General features: G+C 47.7%; 2 protein-coding genes across 8 annotated transcripts in view; both read left to right on the top strand.

Annotated features, from left to right (window-relative positions):
- Positions 1–2,096, top strand: part of hycc2 (hyccin PI4KA lipid kinase complex subunit 2) — a 57,834-nt gene extending 55,738 nt beyond the window's left edge. For 2 of the 4 annotated variants that reach the window (XM_087988808.1, XM_087988809.1), the window contains one exon: positions 1,505–2,096. In XM_087988808.1, the coding sequence (XP_087844934.1) occupies positions 1,505–2,025 (521 nt within the window). In that variant the 3' untranslated portion in view covers positions 2,026–2,096. The remainder of the gene's footprint in view (positions 1–1,504) is intronic. The other 2 variants (XM_087988807.1, XM_087988810.1) reach the window with 2 other exon arrangements.
- Positions 2,097–16,938: 14,842 nt separating this feature from the next.
- orc2 (origin recognition complex, subunit 2) overlaps positions 16,939–17,335 on the top strand; it is a 32,247-nt gene continuing 31,850 nt past the window's right edge. For all 4 annotated transcript variants that reach the window (XR_015757611.1, XR_015757612.1, XR_015757613.1 and 1 more), the window contains exon 1: positions 16,939–17,063. Coding sequence is in view for 1 of the 4 variants with exons in the window: in XM_087988806.1 (XP_087844932.1) it covers positions 16,991–17,063 (73 nt within the window). In the remaining 3 variants the exon portion in view is untranslated. The remainder of the gene's footprint in view (positions 17,064–17,335) is intronic.

The following is a 17,335-nucleotide window of genomic DNA, read 5'->3' as shown; positions in this document are numbered from 1 at the left end:
GTCCAGCAGGCTAAGATAAAAGATAGGGAGGAGGGACTTGGGGGAGGGGCGTCGGAAATGTGATAGGTGGAAAGAGGTCATGGTGAGGGTGATAGGTCAGACTGGGGTGGGGGCGGAGAGGTCGGGAAGAAGATTGCAGGTTAGGAGGGCGGTGCTGAATTTGATGGATTTGACTGAGACAGGCTGGGGGGAGGGGAAATGAAACTGGTGAAATCCGAGTTCATCCCTTGTGGTTGGAGGGTTCCTAGCCGGAAGATGAGGCGTTCTTCCTCCAGCCGTCGTTTCGCTGTGGTCTGACGATGGAGGAGTCCAAAGACCTGCATATCCTTGGTGGAGTGGGAGGGGGAGTTGAAGTGTTGAGCCACGGGGTGGTTGGGTTGGTTGGTCCGGGTGTCCCAGAGGTGTTCTCTGAAATGCTCCGCAAGTAGGCAGCCTGTCTCCCCAATATAGAGGAGGCCACATCGGGTGCAGAGGATGCAATAGATGATATGTGTGGAGGTGCAGGTGAATCTGTGGCGGATATGGAACTTTCCTTTGGGGCTTTGGAGGGAGGTGAGGGGGGAGGTGTGGGCGCAAGTCTTGCACCTCCTGCGGTTGCAGGGGAAGGTGCCGGGAGTGGAGGTTGGGTTGGTGGGGGGTGTGGATCTGACTATATATTTCCCTCCCCTCCCCTATCAGCATTCCGTGAAGACCACTCCCTCCGTGACTCCCTCGTCAGATCCAACCGCAGGAGGTGCAAGACGTGCGCCCACACCTCCCCCCTCACCTCCCTCCAAGGCCCCAAAGGAAACTTCCATATCCGCCACAGATTCACCTGTACCTCCACACACATATCACTTATTGCATCCTTTGCACCCGATGTGGCCTCCTCTATATTGGGGAGACAGGCCGCCTACTTGCGGAGCGTTTCAGAGAACACCTCTGGGACACCCGGACCAACCAACCCAACCACCCTGTAGCTCAACATTTCAATTCCCCCTCCCACTCCACCAAGGATATGCAGGTCTTTGGACTCCTCCATCGTCAGACCACAGCGAAACGACGGTTGGAGGAAGAACGCCTCATCTTCCGGCTAGGAACCCTCCAACCACAAGGGATGAACTCGGATTTCACCAGTTTCCTCATTTCCCCTCCCCCCAGCCTGTCTCAGTCAAATCCATCAAATTCAGCACCGCCTCCCTAACCTGCAATCTTCTTCCCGACCTCTCCGCCCCCACCCCAGTCTGACCTATCACCCTCACCTTGACCTCTTTCCACCTATCACATTTCCGACGCCCCTCCCCCAAGTCCCTCCTCCCTATCTTTTATCTTAGCCTGCTGGACCAACTTTCCTCATTCCTGAAGAAGGGCTTATGCGCGAAACGTCGATTCTCCTGTTCCCTGGATGCTGCCTGACCTGCTGCGCTTTTCCAGCAACACATTTCCATCTTCGTTGCTGTGTCTGGGAAGCTGCTGCATGGTGTGTGCAACCGGTTGCCTGAAGCCTGTGTCTTGTGTTTCTCAGATCGACACGGAGCCGCGGGGGGAGAGGACCCCATGCAGCTGACCGACGCCGATGAGGGATTCTCATCGGGGGCCTCCAGCATCAGCCAGCCCAGCGGCTCCAAGAGCAGCAGCCTGAAGAAAGGCGTCCGGGATCCGGCGCTGCTGCTGCCGCCACCGAGGGCGGAGGGAGCTGCCGAGTGTGGCCGGGAACCCGGCAGCAGGAAGCTGTGCCCAACTCGCTCCGCCGCCGACACCATGGAGCTCAGCCCGGCCAAGAGGCACCTGCCGCCGGCTGCTGCTGCTGCCGCCGCCGCTGGGCTAGTGCGGACCGCCAGCACCTCCTCCGCCAGGTCCTTCGAGCGGGCGAACGGCAGCTCCAACCTGGTGCACGGTAACTCCAACCGCTTCTCCACCATCAGCCTGCAGGAGGAGAGGCTGGGCCGGCCCGCCGACGCCAAAGAGCTGCTCTCCCCGGGGGCTCCCCTCACCAAACAGTCCCGCTCGCCCAGCTTCAACATGCAGCTCATTTCCCAGGTGTAGGAGGCTGCTGACCTGTCTCCCCACCTCTCCCTCCCCTCCCCACCTCTCCCTCCCCTCCCCACCTCTCCCTCCCCTCCCCACCTCTCCCTCCCCACCTCTCCCTCCCCACCTCTCCCTCCCCTCCTCTCCCTCCCCTCCTCTCCCTCCCCTCCTCTCCCCCCCCTCCTCTCTCTCCCCCCCCTCCTCTCCCTCCCCTCCTCTCCCCCCCCTCCTCTCCCCCTCCCTCCCCCCTCTCTCCCCCCTCTCTCCCCCTCCCTCCCCTTCCTTCCCTCCCCTTCCTTCCCTCCCCTTCCTTCCCTCCCCTTCCTTCCCTCCCCTTCCTTCCCTAGCACCCCTTTGGGTATACTCCTCACACCAACCCCAATACCCTTTAAGAACCCCATTCTTCCTCCATCCTACCCCCACCCCCACCCCCAATTAAACAAAACCCCTCTTTAATCTCAGCCCTCTTTAATTCCGGCTCGACAACTATTTGAGAGGCAAAAAGGAATTATTTTGTGCTGGGAGAGCAATAAAAAGGGAGCCTGTGTCTCAGCAGGCAGCGCAGACTTGTGTGTGTCTCCCTCCCCACCTCCTCTTTCCCCCCTTCCCCCACCCCGGGTGATGTGCAATCTCTTTTTTGATAATAGTCCTTCCTGATTGAGGAGGTTTGGTTGGAACTGATCTGGTTCCATCAGATCTCTCTTCTGCAGGCGATCCTTTGACATTCCCAGTCTAACCCTGATCTTGCCACTCCCCCCCCCCCCCCCCCCCCCCATTCGTCCCTCGCTTGCCTGACCCTGATTTATCTCCTTCCCTGTTCTCTGGTAGTCTGTCTCCCCTTCTAGCCTGACCCTGACTACCTCCTCTCGCCCCCAACCTCCTTTCTTCAGAACATATATTTTGCTGCCTTCAAACATTCTTCCGCCCACAGCTACGGAATGCATTCGTTAAAGTAGGAAAAGTACCTCCCCTCCCCCCCCCGTCCCCCTTTCTTTCCCCCACCCCGTCCTCACCAAAGAAAGATAATATTGCCACAAGCAGGGAGCGTCTCTCAGGGGGCACTGATAAACGGAGCAGGTAGTGTCTCTAAAAGAGCGCTGCACAACACAGCAGGGAGAGTCCCGAAAGGGAAGCACTGATAAACTGAGCAGGGAGCATTTCTAAAGAAGCACTGGAAACGTAGGGAGCGTCTCTAAAGGAGCATTGAAACTCAGCGAGCCTCTCTGGAGAAACACTGTGAGTGTTTATGAAGCAATTGGAGCAAATCAAGGAGCGTGGCTTATCCATCAGGGTACTGTCAGAGCAGGAGATGTATATCAGAGTGATGTCTGATTCACTCTGTGCAAATCCCCTTCTCCTTTGAGGGGAAAAGCCCTCACTGTTTGCTAGGCTGTCTGCTTGTCTTGTGTATTATAGGTATTGGATTGGGGTAGTTATCTATGTTTACAACAAAGAGACATGACTAACTTAAAATCGTCAAATGCGTGGCAATCTCTAAAAGGTAGATATTCAGAATGGCCTCCAGATCAGGTGTGTGTAACATGGTGGATCGGACACTGTTCCCACTGGTTGAGAAAGGCACGTTTTGTGGTCTCAGATACCCTATAAAAGTGTACCTTCATAAATGACCATCTGAACATCAGTTCTGGGGTTCGCTAAGTGGGGATTGTCCATGGAGAGCTGGGAGAATACCTTCAGACCTCAAAATAGCAACGAGAACGTCCATCCATTTATATACTGTCTCTATTTTTTGTTCTGACCTTTTTTCCATGTGTCAGATAGTTGTGTGGTGATCTCGGGCGCCCTGACCGTTGGTACTCTCTAGTTGCCGTCTGTTGCCTGTGAACCTACATAATAATTTTGACTACATTATGCAACTGTGGGTTAAGCTCAGAGTTCAGCATTACATTCTCTTTTAACACTGGTTACTAATCTCATTCCTGACCTCGCCCAGGGTGTATTTGTGTATCCATGTCTGTCTGTGTGTGCGCACGCATGCAAGTTTGTGTTTGTGTCTGTACAGACTTGTCACCTACTGGTAGACAGATGGTTTTCACACAGAGATATATGTGTGCACACCATCTCCAGGGTGCCTGTGTGCTGATGAGGGAGCTGCCTGTGAGTGTCTATCTTTGTTCAGCTCACATCAATGCTGGCCCCTGCTGCAATAACTCAAGTCCCTCACCATGGCGGAAGAGCTGATTATTGCGGAGATTCTGGTGGTGCTCTTATGGTGAGGGTTTTTAGTTCTCTGACTGGGCAGCGCTGTGTATAAAACAAATCATTCCTTCACCTTTTCAATTATAAATAGAGTTAGTGCTAGCGTTATTTCAGAAAGCATTCCCTCAAATCCAACCCATTGTGCTTCTGCAGTGGAATGGTCTGGGATCCGAGCACTGGCATTCTCTCCAATTTGCATTTCCTGCAGTTGTGAAGCTGGTCCTGGACCCACTGCTGGAACAGGCAAGGCAGTGCAGAAAATACCATTTTTCCACACTGGCCACAAGGCTGCAGTCACCCTGCGGGAACACCTGGGTCAGATATAAGTCCAGGACACTGTGCAAACCCTCAGACCCAGTTGCAGAGAGCTGTTAGTGCCTGACTTTTTACTGCCGATAGCATTTATTGCTATCCCTCTGCCCGCAGAAATATCCAATGTTAAGCTCAACAGCAAGGTAGCTCTTGTCCCAAGGGCCAGGAGTTGGTGTTTCCTTCTGGTCTCTCTTTTTTGTGTCTCTCCTCTTACTTTCTTTCTTCACGATCTGTGCTGCAACCTTTCTGTAAGGGAATGTTGGGGATACTTGAGACTTCACCTTTCACACACAGTACACTGCCAGTTGGAGAGAGCGTCCCCTGAATCGCGGGGGTCTCCTTCCAGTTTGGAGACTGACATTCAGGGAAACACAAATAACATGCCAGGCGGGGATGAAATTTAAGCTTGACCTTTAAATTTAGATTAAATTAAATTAGGCTGCAGTTTTTTTTTAAACTAGAGGCATATTGGCGTATAAATTCAAATGATTTCCTTTTGCACATTTGATTTTACATTCCTGAAAGAGATGGTTCTGTTGTCCTTCGTTCTAACCATTTCACAAGTGACCAAGCTGTGATCTCACTATCGTAGACGTAGTTTGAGTGAATTCTGAAGCCTCTGGCTCCTGTCTGATCCAGCAAAATGAAGGTGAACTGAATGGTTTTCCATTTTAACAGTGTCCAACTACCTCTCATTCCGTCCTTCCCCCTCCACACAAGTAGGGAGAACTGTGGAGTCTTGTTCTCTGTGGAAATTTAATCTGGTGTGTGTGCGCGTGTTGTGTGTGTGTGTGTGTGGTCCTCAGTTTCGGTGCTCGTGAACAGAAATCAATCTATTTTGCCCAAAGAATGTTCAATTGAAGCTCAAGGGCGAGTCCAGTGAGATTAGAGAGGTGGACGTGACTGCAGCGTGTGTCTAACTGCTAACTTCATGGGGGAGGGCTGACAAGTTGCCTGACTTCCTTCATGCCCCCATTTTAGTTGAAGTGATGAGCAGCAGACCCACACCAGACCCCCCACTCTCCTAACGGCCTGTAGATTTAAATCAGACCTGAATGTTTCCTGTGTTCCCGGCAGATGCTCAGGGACAGGTTCCTGAACTGAGGGGTCAGGAGTGCAAGTGCTATCTAGCGGGAATTCAGATGTTGGTGGTTGAATCGATGCATGTAAATCTGTCATTCTTTGAACAAAAAGTTTTTTTTAAATTAAAAATGAACTATACTGTTAATGTAAGAGATGTGAATGTGATCTCGATCTTGTAAATACCTGTCACAGATTAAAGATTTTAAATGTGTAAATACAGGTGTATAAACATTCAGATCAGTCTGCAATGCAGAGAAATTATTAATCTGTAATCTCAGTACCTGGAATAAATACTGTGCTGTTTCTGGACATTAGTTGTCTGTGGTTATTTCAGTTGGAGCAGTGTTGATCAGATAATGAGGAATTAGAATCTGAGGAACCTTCTATGACTTCAAGTCAATCCCCTCGTCTTTAATGCCTCTCACCCTTTGTTTTCCATTTACCTGCTGGTTGTTTTATTTCATAGGAACAGAAGACCATTCAGCCATCTAGCCTTACCTACAGTTCAATATGATCATTGCTGATTGAACATTTCAATGCCCACCCTGTATGCCATTGATAATCAGAACTCTATCACTCTCCACCTTAAACATACTCGAAGACTGAGCTTCGGCTGTCCTCTGTGGTAGAGAATTGCAACGTTCACAATGCCTGTTATTGAAAAAAAATGTTCATCTTGGTCAATGAAGTCTACATTACCTTGACTATACATGGAGCAAAGAGGTTACGTTAAACCTGTGTAAGCACTACTTTGGCCTTACCTGGAGTATTGTATCCTGTTCCGGACACCACACCTTTGAAAGTAAGGCATGGTATCAAAGAGAGTACAGAAAAAATTAATGAGAATCGTCCAAGGGATCAGGAGCTTCAGTTTAATAGATCGAGTGGAGAAGTTGAGCCTGTTTTCCTTGAGGAAGGAGAAAGTTGAGGGATAAAACTTTGATATAAAAGAAAGACATGAGCCAGGACAATATAGATAGGGCAAACTATTCCCATTTATGAAAAGATAGAGATTGATGTCCTACGCACATGCGCAGGACAAATCTGACACAGACAATGGTATTAGGCAAGAACTTTCAAAAGCTGATTGGAGGCAGATGTTCTCAGGTAAAGGGATGGCTGGAAAATAGGAAGCCTTCAGAAATGAGAATCCAGAGAAAGTATATTCCTGTCAGGGTGAAAGGGAAGGCTGGTAGGTATAGGGAATGCTGGATGACTAAAGAAATTGAGGGTTTGGTTAAGAAAAAGAAGGAAGCATATGTCAGGTATAGACAGGATAGATTGAGTGAATCCTTAGAGTATAAAGAAAGTAGGAGTATACTTAAGAGGGAAATCAGGAGGGCAAAACGGTGACATGTGATAGCTTTGGCAAATAGAATTAAGGAGAATCCAAAGGGTTTTTACAAATAAATTAAGGACAAAGGGATAACTAGGGAGAGAATAGGGCCCCTCAAAGATCAGCAAGGCGGCCTTTGTGTGGAGCCACAGAAAATGGGGGAGATACTAAATGAATATTTTGCATCAGTATTTACTGTGGAAAAGGATATGGAAGATATAGCCTGTAGGGAAATAGATGGTGACATCTTGCAAAATGTCCAGATTACAGAGGAGGAAGTGCTGGATGCCTTGAAATGGTTAAAGGTGGATAAATCCGCAGGGCCTGATCAGGTGTACCCGAGAACTCTCTGGGAAGCTACAGAAGTGATTGATGGACCTCTTGCTGAGATATTTGTATCATTGATAGTCACAGGTGAGGTGCCGGAAGATTGGAGGTTGGTAAACGTGGTGCCACTGTTTAAGAAGGGCGGTAAAGACAATCCAGGGAACTATAAACCGGTGAGCCTGACTTCGGTGGTGGGCAAGTTGTTGGAGGGAATCCTGAGGGACAGAATGTACATGTATTTGGAAAGGCAAGGACTGATTCTGGATGGTCAACATGGCTTTGTGAGTGGGAAATCATGTCTCTCAAACTTGATTGAGTTTTTTGAAGAAGTAACAAAGAGGATTGATGAGGGCAGAGCAGTAAATGTGATCTATATGGACTTCAGTAAGATGTTCGACAAGGTTCCCCATGGAAGACTGATTAGCAAGGTTTGATCTCATGGAATACACGGAGAACTAGCCATTTGGATGCAGAAGTAGCTCAAAGGTAGAAGACAAGGTGTTGGTGGAAGGTTGTTTTTCAGACTGGAGGCCTGTGACCAGTGGAGTGCCACAAGGATCGGTGCTGGGCCCTCTACTTTTTGTCATTTACATAAATGATTTGGATGCGAGCATAAGAGGTACAGTTAGTAAGTTTGCAGATGACACCAAAATTGGAGATGTAGTGGACAGCGAAGAGGGTTACCTCAGATTATAACAGGATCTGGACCAGATGGGCCAATGGGATGAGAAGTGGCAGATGGAGTTTAATTCAGATAAATGCGAGGTGCTGCATTTTGGGAAAGCAAATCTTAGCAGGACTTATACACTTAATGGTCAGGTCCTAGGGAGTGTTGCTGAACAAAGAGACCTTGGAGTGCAGGTTCATAGCTCCTTGAAAGTGGAGTTGCAGGTAGATAGGATAGTGAAGAAGGCATTTGGTATGCTTTCCTTTATTGGTCAGAGTATTGAGTACAGGAGTTGGGAGGTCATGTTATGGCTTTACAGGACATTGGTTAGGCCACTGTTGGAATATTGTGTGTAATTCTGGTCTCCTTCCTATCGGAAAGATGTTATGAAACTAGAAAGGGTTCAGAAAAGGTCTACAAGGATGTTGCCAGGGTTGCAGGATCTGAGCTACAGGGAGAGGCTGAACAGGCTGGAGCTGTTTTCCCTGGAGCATCGGAGGCTGAGGAGTGACCTTATAGAGGTTTACAAAATTATGAGGGGCATATATAGGATAAATAGACAAAGTCTTTTCCCTGGGGTCGGGGATTCCAGAACTAGAGGGCATAGGTTAGGGTGAGAGGGGAAAGAAATAAAAGAGACCTAAGGGGCAACTTTTTCATGCAGAGGGTGGTACGTGTATGGAATAAGCTGCCAGAGGATGTGGTGGAGGCTGGTACAATTGCAACATTTAAGAGGTATGTGGCTGGGTATATGAATAGGAAGGGTTTGGAGGGATATGGGCCGGGTGCTGGCAGGTGGGACTAGATTGGGTTGGGATATCTGGTCAGCATGGACAGGTTGGACCGAAGGGTCTGTTTCCATGCTGTACATCTCTATGACTCTAATTACCACCCTATCAATCTACTCACAATCATCAGTAAAGTGATGGAAGGTGTCATTAATAGTGCTATCGAGCAGCACCTACACTGCAATGAGCTGCTCAGTGTCGCCCAGTTTGGGTTTTTCCAGGGCCATGTAGCTCCTGAAATTGTTACAGCCTCTGTTCAAACATGGACAGAAGAGCTGAGTTCCAGAGGTGAGGTGAGTGACAGCCCATGACATCAAGGACCTCCAGCAAGACAAATCAATGGAAATCTGGGGGAAACTCCACTGGTTGGAGCCAAACCTAGAACAATGGAAGATGGTTGACCTTGTTCGAGGTCAGTCACCACAGCTTCAGGCCACCTTTGCAGGAATTCCTCAGAGTAGTGTCCTAGACCCCCATCTTCAGCTGCTTCATCAATGATTTTCCCACCATCATAAGGTCAGAAGTGGAGATGTTCATTGATAGTTGCACAATATTCAACCGTGTTCATGACGACTCAGATACAGAAGCAGCTCAAATTCAAATGCCAACAAGACCTGTACATCATCCCAGGCTTGTTTTGATAAGTGACAAGTAACATTCACACCTGACAAATGCTGGGCAATGATCATCTCCAATAAGAGACAATCTAAGCACCATTGTGAAGTGGGAGATGGCACAGGGCAAGGTTACTCTGGACAAATGGACACACAAGATGGCCGCTGAGCCATAAGTTGGCCACTTGAGACACAAGATGGTCGCCGGACCACAAGATGAAGAGAGACAGCAGAGCAAACACAGACACTGCCTGGGGCCACCAGGATACCAGCACAATACTCTCACAACCTAGTTGATTAGTTTAAGGTGGGTGGAGGAGAGAATACACATGAGAAGCATATACTGCCCGCCGAAGCGTCTGAGTCCAGCCAACACCTTTGATAGAAATGCTAGCTGTTTGATACGGACTCAATACAAAGTGCTCATAGCCAGAGCTGCAGTAATCGTCCTTCTCAGGAAGAGAGATTAGCGCCCATTACTACAGCAATGCACTTCTACGCAGACATTGAAATTGACAATGTCTGTGCTGAAATTAACAAAGGCTGCTCTGGAACTGACAATGACTGCACCGAATTTATCAACGATTCTGCAATGTTTACAATAAATAAACTATATTACAAAGACAATAATCTCATCACTGACGTATTATATTAAAATGTATAAAAGTATCTTGATACATGCTCTAGGTTGAGGGAAGACTTGCAGCTGACCACTGTGCTATTGGTGTCTTTCTCTCCCCAGAGCTCCAGTATTTCCTTGTACAATAAACTCTGTCGTTGAATCCCGACTCTGATTCCGAGGCTGGTGATTTTCCCCACAACAGTCCCTTGACATTCAGTTGCATTACTATCACTGAAACTCTGACTATCAACATCTGGGGTTTCCATTGACTGGAAACTGAACTGGACTAACCATGTAAATACAATAATTAGAGGGAGTAGATCAGTGGTTGGGAATCCTGCAGAAAGTAATTCACCCTTTGACTCGCTGAAGTCTGTCCACCATCTGTAAGGCACAAGTCAGACGTACGATGGAATGAGTTGGCTCCAACAACACTCAAGTTTGACAAAGTAGCCTATTTAATTGGTACTACATTCACAAGCATCCACTCCCTCTACCACTACTGCGTACTATCTACAAGATGCACTGCAGAAATTCAAAGATCCTTAGATATCACCTTCCAAGCTAGCAACCACTACCATCTAGAAGGACAAGGGCAATAGTTACATGGAGAACACCAGCAACTGCGAGTTTTCTTTCAAGCCACTCACCATCCTGAATGAAACTTTATTGTCAGTTCTTTTGTGTTGTTGGCTCAATATCCTGGAATTCCCTTACTAACAGCATTGTGGGTCTAACTACAGCACATGGACTGCAGCAGTTCAAGAAGGCAGCAAGGGATGGACAGTAAATGCTGGGCTCAGCTAGTGACACCCACATTCCATAAGTGAGTAAAAAACAATTGAGAGGCCCAAATGTAAAGGAATTGGCAAACAAAGCAATGGCAATATGAGAAATAACTTTTTACAGCGAGCTGTTCGGATCTGGAAATGTGCTATGTGGAAAGTGTAGTGGAAATAGATTCCGTTGAAGCAATGCAAATAAAATTGGATTATCATCTGAAAAGGAAGAAAGCACAAGTAAAACACAGAGGAGTAGCATTAAATGATCGGAGAACCAGTATGGATATGGTGAAACTGAATGGACTCCTCTAACCGTTCTGATTTTCATGAGGTGGAGGTTTCTATTCAGACAAGCTCCACTAGTCATCAGGTTCACTCAGATCTATCTGCACGGGTGAAAACCTAGAGTGGTTGCAAGTGAGTTGAAAGGTGTTGCACTGGAAAAGTACGGCAGATCTGGCAGCATCCGAGGAGCAGGAGGATCGACATTTCAGGCAGAAGCCATTCATCATCAATCCCCCTGCTCCTCGGATACTGCCCGACCTGCTGTGCTTTTCCAGCATCACACTCTCGACTCTGATCTCCAGCACCTGCAGTCCTCAGTTTCTCCTACTTGCAAGTGAGCCCTTGGCACTAATGTCCTACATGTCCAATGCATACCATCCATGCTGGCACACAGGGGTTACCCCTCCCCTTTGTATGAGGGCACGTCATACCTCAGTGCATGATCACTCCCTGTGCAACAGCCCACCTGACTCTCGGCAGGAGTGAGAACAGCCTGGCTTTAAGTTCATTGGCAGCTGCCAACATATATGCCTTGCTTGATTGGAAGGACAGGTCTCAGTGCACTGGGAGATTGAAAGTTTCTGCTTACTCAGTGCTAAGGTGAGAGGATGAGATTGTTATGGAACTGCTGCTTCCGCCAAATTCAAATATTCCCCCACAAGCTGTGAGATGGGAAGAGTTGCATAATCAATATGTTAAAGCATCTGCTGCAGGCAGTGAGGACTAAAGAGTTAACTTTGCAACAAGACTTGAACAACATTCAGGTTTGGGTTGATAGGTGGTAAGTAACATTTGCAGCACAGAAGTGACAAATAATGATTAACAGAGAATCAAACTACTTTTTCCTGGCTTTCAGTGACTCTGGCATCATCATCCTGGAAATCAACATTGATCAGGTCAACTGGGCCAGTTAATATTAACATAGTTAAAAATCACACAACACCAGGTTACAGTCCAACAGGTTTATTTGATGGAACTAGCTTTCAAAGCACTGCTTCTTTATCAGGTGGTTGTGGAGCAGAATCATAGGACACATATATAGTGGGTTGTGTCCCCCACGTGTAATGGTGGTATCCGTGTCGACACTCTGACACGTCTTGCAGTGTCTATAGTGATGGCCTGTTTGGTGTTGTCCTGAAGGCCAGGCTGGACACATGCATATCCATCAAGGATGGGCACCTCAACACCTCACTCTACCGCAAACCCACGGATAACCTCACGATGCTACACTTCTCCAGCTTCCACCCTAAACATATTAAAACAGCCCTTCGCATATGCAGGATCTGTTCAGATGAGGAGTACTCCTTAGAAGTACTCAAGGAGGCCCTCATAAGAACAGGGTACGATGCTCAACTCATCAACCGACAGCTCCAACATGCCACAGCGAGAAACTGTAATGCCCTCCTCAGGAGACAGAAACGTGCTGCAACCGACAGGGTACCCCTCATTGTCCAGTACTTCCTGGGAGCCAAAAGGCTACGGCATGTTCTTCACAGTATGCAACACATTATCAATGAGGATGAGCACCTCGCCAATACCTTCCCCACACCTCCACCTCTTGCCTTTAAACAACCACTAAATGTCAAACAGATCATTGTTAGCAGCAAATTGCCCAGCCTTCAGGACAACACTATACAACTCTGTCATGGCAGATGTTGCAAGATGTGTCAGTGTCAACATGGATACCACCATTACACGTGGGTACACAACCCACCATATACGCAGCAGGTACTCATGTGACTCATCCAACATTGTCTATCTCATACGCTGCAGGCAAGAATGCCCTGAGGCATGGTACAATGGCGAGAATGAGCAGAGGCTGCGGCAACGGATGAATGGACACCACACAACAATCACCAGGCAGGAGTGTTCTCTCCCAGTCAGGGAACACTTCAGCAGTCCGGGACATTCAGCCTCGGATTTTCAGATGATCATCCTCCAAGGCGGCCTTTGGGACAGGCAACAATGCAAAGTGACCAGGCAGAGGCAGATAGTCAAATTCGGTACCCATGGGGATGGCCTCAATCGGGATCTTGAGTTCATGTCACACTACAGGTGACTCCACTGCACTACACACACATACACACACACTCCAACAGACCCACACACCCACGCAGACCCTCTCTCATACACAAGCTCTCTCTCATACACTCACACATACACTCCCTGCACTCACACCCCCACACACACCCTTTCACAGACTTATACCCCATTATACTCACATAGATATACACACTCAGTCTGACCTAACACTGGGACACAGACAGACTTTAACTTCACACTTTCAATGCATTATCTGAGCTGAGATGGCACCTATTGTTAAAAGCAATTTTTTTTGTAAATATATTTATTAGTAAAGAAATCTTTTTTTGACTTCATATTTTTTTAAAGTTCTTGAAAATATAACAAATACCAGTATAATAAAAAAACACAAATTACAATACAACTACTGTCTACTAACTACTATCCTACCTTATAAAACAAAACCAAACCAAACACTGTGCAAAACAACACCAATAAATAAGTAAGTGACTCATAAAACAAAAAATAACCAACAAAAGAACACAAAATAGCAATGCTTGGCACAAAGCTCCCATACAAAAGAACAAGAGTGTTGTATATATACCCGTATTAACTCAGGAGTCCCCCCTCCAGTGCCCAGGGCTCACCAAACCTATCCATCTTGGTTGAACAAATGCCCTACTTAAGATAGCAGACAGATCTGTGTCCAAATAACTCAAAAAGGGCTGCCATGTCTTATAAAAAAAATGCTCTGTTGAGTGGTGCACCATATTTGTAAACAAATCCAAGGGCATGTGCTTCATAATTAATTTCCGCTGTCCGAGCAAGCCCGATGAGTTCTCAGACACCCAATTCATCAGAATATACTTCCATGCACAGTAAGTAAGAATAATAAATTGTTTATTCCCATGCCCATCTAAAGATGATAAATTTGGTAGACCAGGGAGGAGAGATATTGGGTCTACTTCAACTTTGGTCCTCAATTTCCTCCCTCGCTCTCCCGCCACAGCGCTCGAATAAACACGAGTCTGTGGTATGTCCAGAAACATAGAACATAGAACATAGAACATAGAACATAGAAGAATACAGCGCAGTACAGGCCCTTGGGCCCTCGATGTTGCGCCGATCCAAGCCCACCTAAACTACACTAACCCACTATCCTCCATATACCTATCCAATGCCCTCTTAAATGCCCATAAAGAGGGAGAGTCCACCACTGTTACTGGCAGGGCATTCCATGAACTAACGACTCGCTGAGTGAAGAACCTACCCCTAACATCTGTCCTATATCTACCCCCCCTTAATTTAAAGCTATGCCCCCTTGTAATACCCGACTCAATACGCGGGAAAAGGTTCATACTGTCGACCCTATCTAACCCCCTAATCATCTTGTACACCTCAATCAAGTCACCCCTAAACCTTCTTTTCTCTAGTGAAAACAGCCCCAAGTGCCTCAGTCTTTCCTCATACGATTTTCCTTCCATACCAGGCAACATCCTGGTAAACCTCCTCTGCACCCGTTCCAATGCCTCCACATCCTTCCTATAGTATGGCGACCAAAACTGCACACAATATTCCAGATGCGGCCGTACCAGAGTCTTATACAACTGCATCATGACCTCAGGACTCCGGAACTCAATTCCTCTACCAATAAAAGCCAGTACGCCATATGCCTTCCTCACCGCACTATTTACCTGGGTGGCAACTTTCAGAGATCTGTGTACATGGACACCAAGATCCCTCTGCTCATCCACACTACCAAGTATCCGACCATTAGCCCAGTACCCCATCTTTTTGTTATTCTTCCCAAAGTGAATCACCTCGCACTTAGCTACATTGAATTCCATCTGCCACCTTTCTGCCCAGCTCTGCAGCTTCTCTATATCCTGCTGTAACCTGCCACATGCTTCCTCACTGTCAACAACTCCTCCGACTTTCGTATCATCCGCAAACTTGCTCACCCAACCTTCTAACCCCTCTTCCAGGTCATTTATAAAAATGACAAACAGCAATGGTCCCAAAACAGATCCTTGCGGAACACCGCTAGTGACGGCACTCCATGAAGAAACTTTGCCATCAACTACTACCCTCTGTCTTCTTCCATCCAGCCAATTCCTAATCCAAACCTCCAACTCACCCTCAATGCCATATCTCCGTATTTTCTGCAGTAGCCTACCATGGGGAACCTTATCAAACGCCTTACTAAAATCCATATATACCACATCTACCGCTTTCCCCTCATCAACCTCCTTCGTCACCTTTTCAAAGAATTCAATAAGGTTTGTGAGGCACGACCTGCCCTTCACAAAACCATGCTGACTATCCTTGATCACATTATTCCTATCCAGATGTGCATAAATCCTATCCCTTACAATTCTCTCTAAGACTTTGCCCACAACAGAAGTGAGACTCACCGGCCTATAGTTATTAGGGCTATCCCTACTCCCCTTTTTGAACAAGGGAACCACATTTGCTATCCTCCAGTCTTCTGGGACTACTCCTGTAGACAAAGAGGACATAAAAATCAAGGCCAATGGCTCTGCAATCTCCTCCCTTGCTTCCCAGAGAATCCTAGGATAAATGCCATCAGGCCCAGGGGACTTATCTATTTTCACCTTTAAACAGTGGGTAAGAGTACCTACACTTATTTTACATTTGAGGCACATTGAAGATGCCCCTTTTTTAAACTTCACTCGACAGTCCTGTGCCAAATGAACCGTTTGCAGAACTCTTAACTGCATAGCGCATGTCCTATTACAATAGATATCTTTCGCACGTTCTCCCATATGTCGTCCCACGTTAAAAGCTAACTTGAGAATGTAACTTTTAAAACGTTCTGGGATTTACATATGAAGGAACCAAAACTAACTTGATCACCCTAAAAGATAAAAGACTCAAGCTAAATGTGTTTAATATTACATTCCATGACTCTGCAATCGTGTTGCTATAAATTCCGTGTGGTATGATCCTGCTCCACAACCACCTGATGAAGGCGCAGCGCTTCGAAAGGTAGCGCCTCTGAACAAACCTGTCAGACGAGAACCTGGTGTTGTGCACCCCAGTCCAACACCGGCACCTCCAAATCATAATATTAACATGGTAGCGACAAGAGCAATCAAAGATTAGGTATCTGTGGAGGATGGCTCTTGACTCTCCATAATCTCTGCATCTCTCAATTCATTCTGCAAAACTGTCGTCCAAACATGCTTAACCTCCTCAGTTCAGGGAAGATCGCATTTTCCTGCCACTCATCCTGTTAAAGAGCTTCATGTTGTCCTTGTTCAAAACCCTTTACCATTTCAAATTTATCAAGTAGGCCAGAAACATTAACCCCATTTCCCTTCACAGATGTTGCCTGGTCTGCTGAATAGTTCCAGCATTTTTTATTCGTATTTCTCTCTCGAAGTCTGACTCTAATTTCTCTCACTCTCCCTCTCCCTCTCCCTCTCCCTGATGCTCTAGCCCCGCCCTTCCAACAGTCCCGCCCATTCCAGCTCCCACAGTCCCCGCCCTCTATTATTGACCCCGCCCAATCCGAACGCGGAACATTCATAACCCCGCCCCCGCAATTGACTGAGGATTCCAGGAACAGCGGCCATTATTGAGCCCGCCTACTCGGATCTCAAACTCTTTCACACCCGCACCCTCATTATTAATACCGCCCTCAGGCACCGCCCCCATGGTTGGCCCCGCCCCACGCCCCCTCATAACCACGCCCTCTACTAACGCCCCCAGGCACCGCCCCCATTGTTCCCCGCCCACTCCGCCCCGGCGCCTTTATAACCCCGCAGACCCCGCCCCCTCACTGGGCCTCTCCTCCGCGATTGGTCTTTGTTTGCAGCTGGGCTGTGATTGGGTGATGTGTTAGCGCCGGCGGATTGGTTGTCGTTGACCTTTGACCCGCGGTTCGCGGCCTGGCGGGTGAATGATGAAAGTTGGCGACGTGCGGTTCATTGGGGATGAGGAGGTGGTGGAGCATATCACTGAGAAACGGCACGGTGAGCCCCCGGAGAGTCATGGAGAGGGATGAACGTTTCCAAATCCCTACCCCCCCCCCCCCTTCCTCAACCCTTCATCCCCCTGCCCCCATCCCCAACCCTGTTGCCAGGGTTGGAGGGTTTGAGCTACAGGGAGAGGCTGACCAGGCTGGGGCTGTTCTCCCTGGAGCGTCGGAGGCTGAGGGGTGACCTTATAGAGGTTTATAAAATTATGAGGGGCATGGATAGGATAAATAGACCCTGGGGTTGGGGTGTCCAGAACTAGAGGGGCA

Source organism: Chiloscyllium plagiosum, unplaced genomic scaffold, assembly GCF_037043375.1.
Source record: "Chiloscyllium plagiosum isolate Xiang-an unplaced genomic scaffold, Cpla_swu_hap1 HiC_scaffold_7, whole genome shotgun sequence".
Lineage (NCBI taxonomy): Eukaryota > Metazoa > Chordata > Chondrichthyes > Orectolobiformes > Hemiscylliidae > Chiloscyllium > Chiloscyllium plagiosum.
Note: the sequence above shows the minus strand (reverse complement) of the source record. Positions and strands in the feature narration are given on the sequence as shown.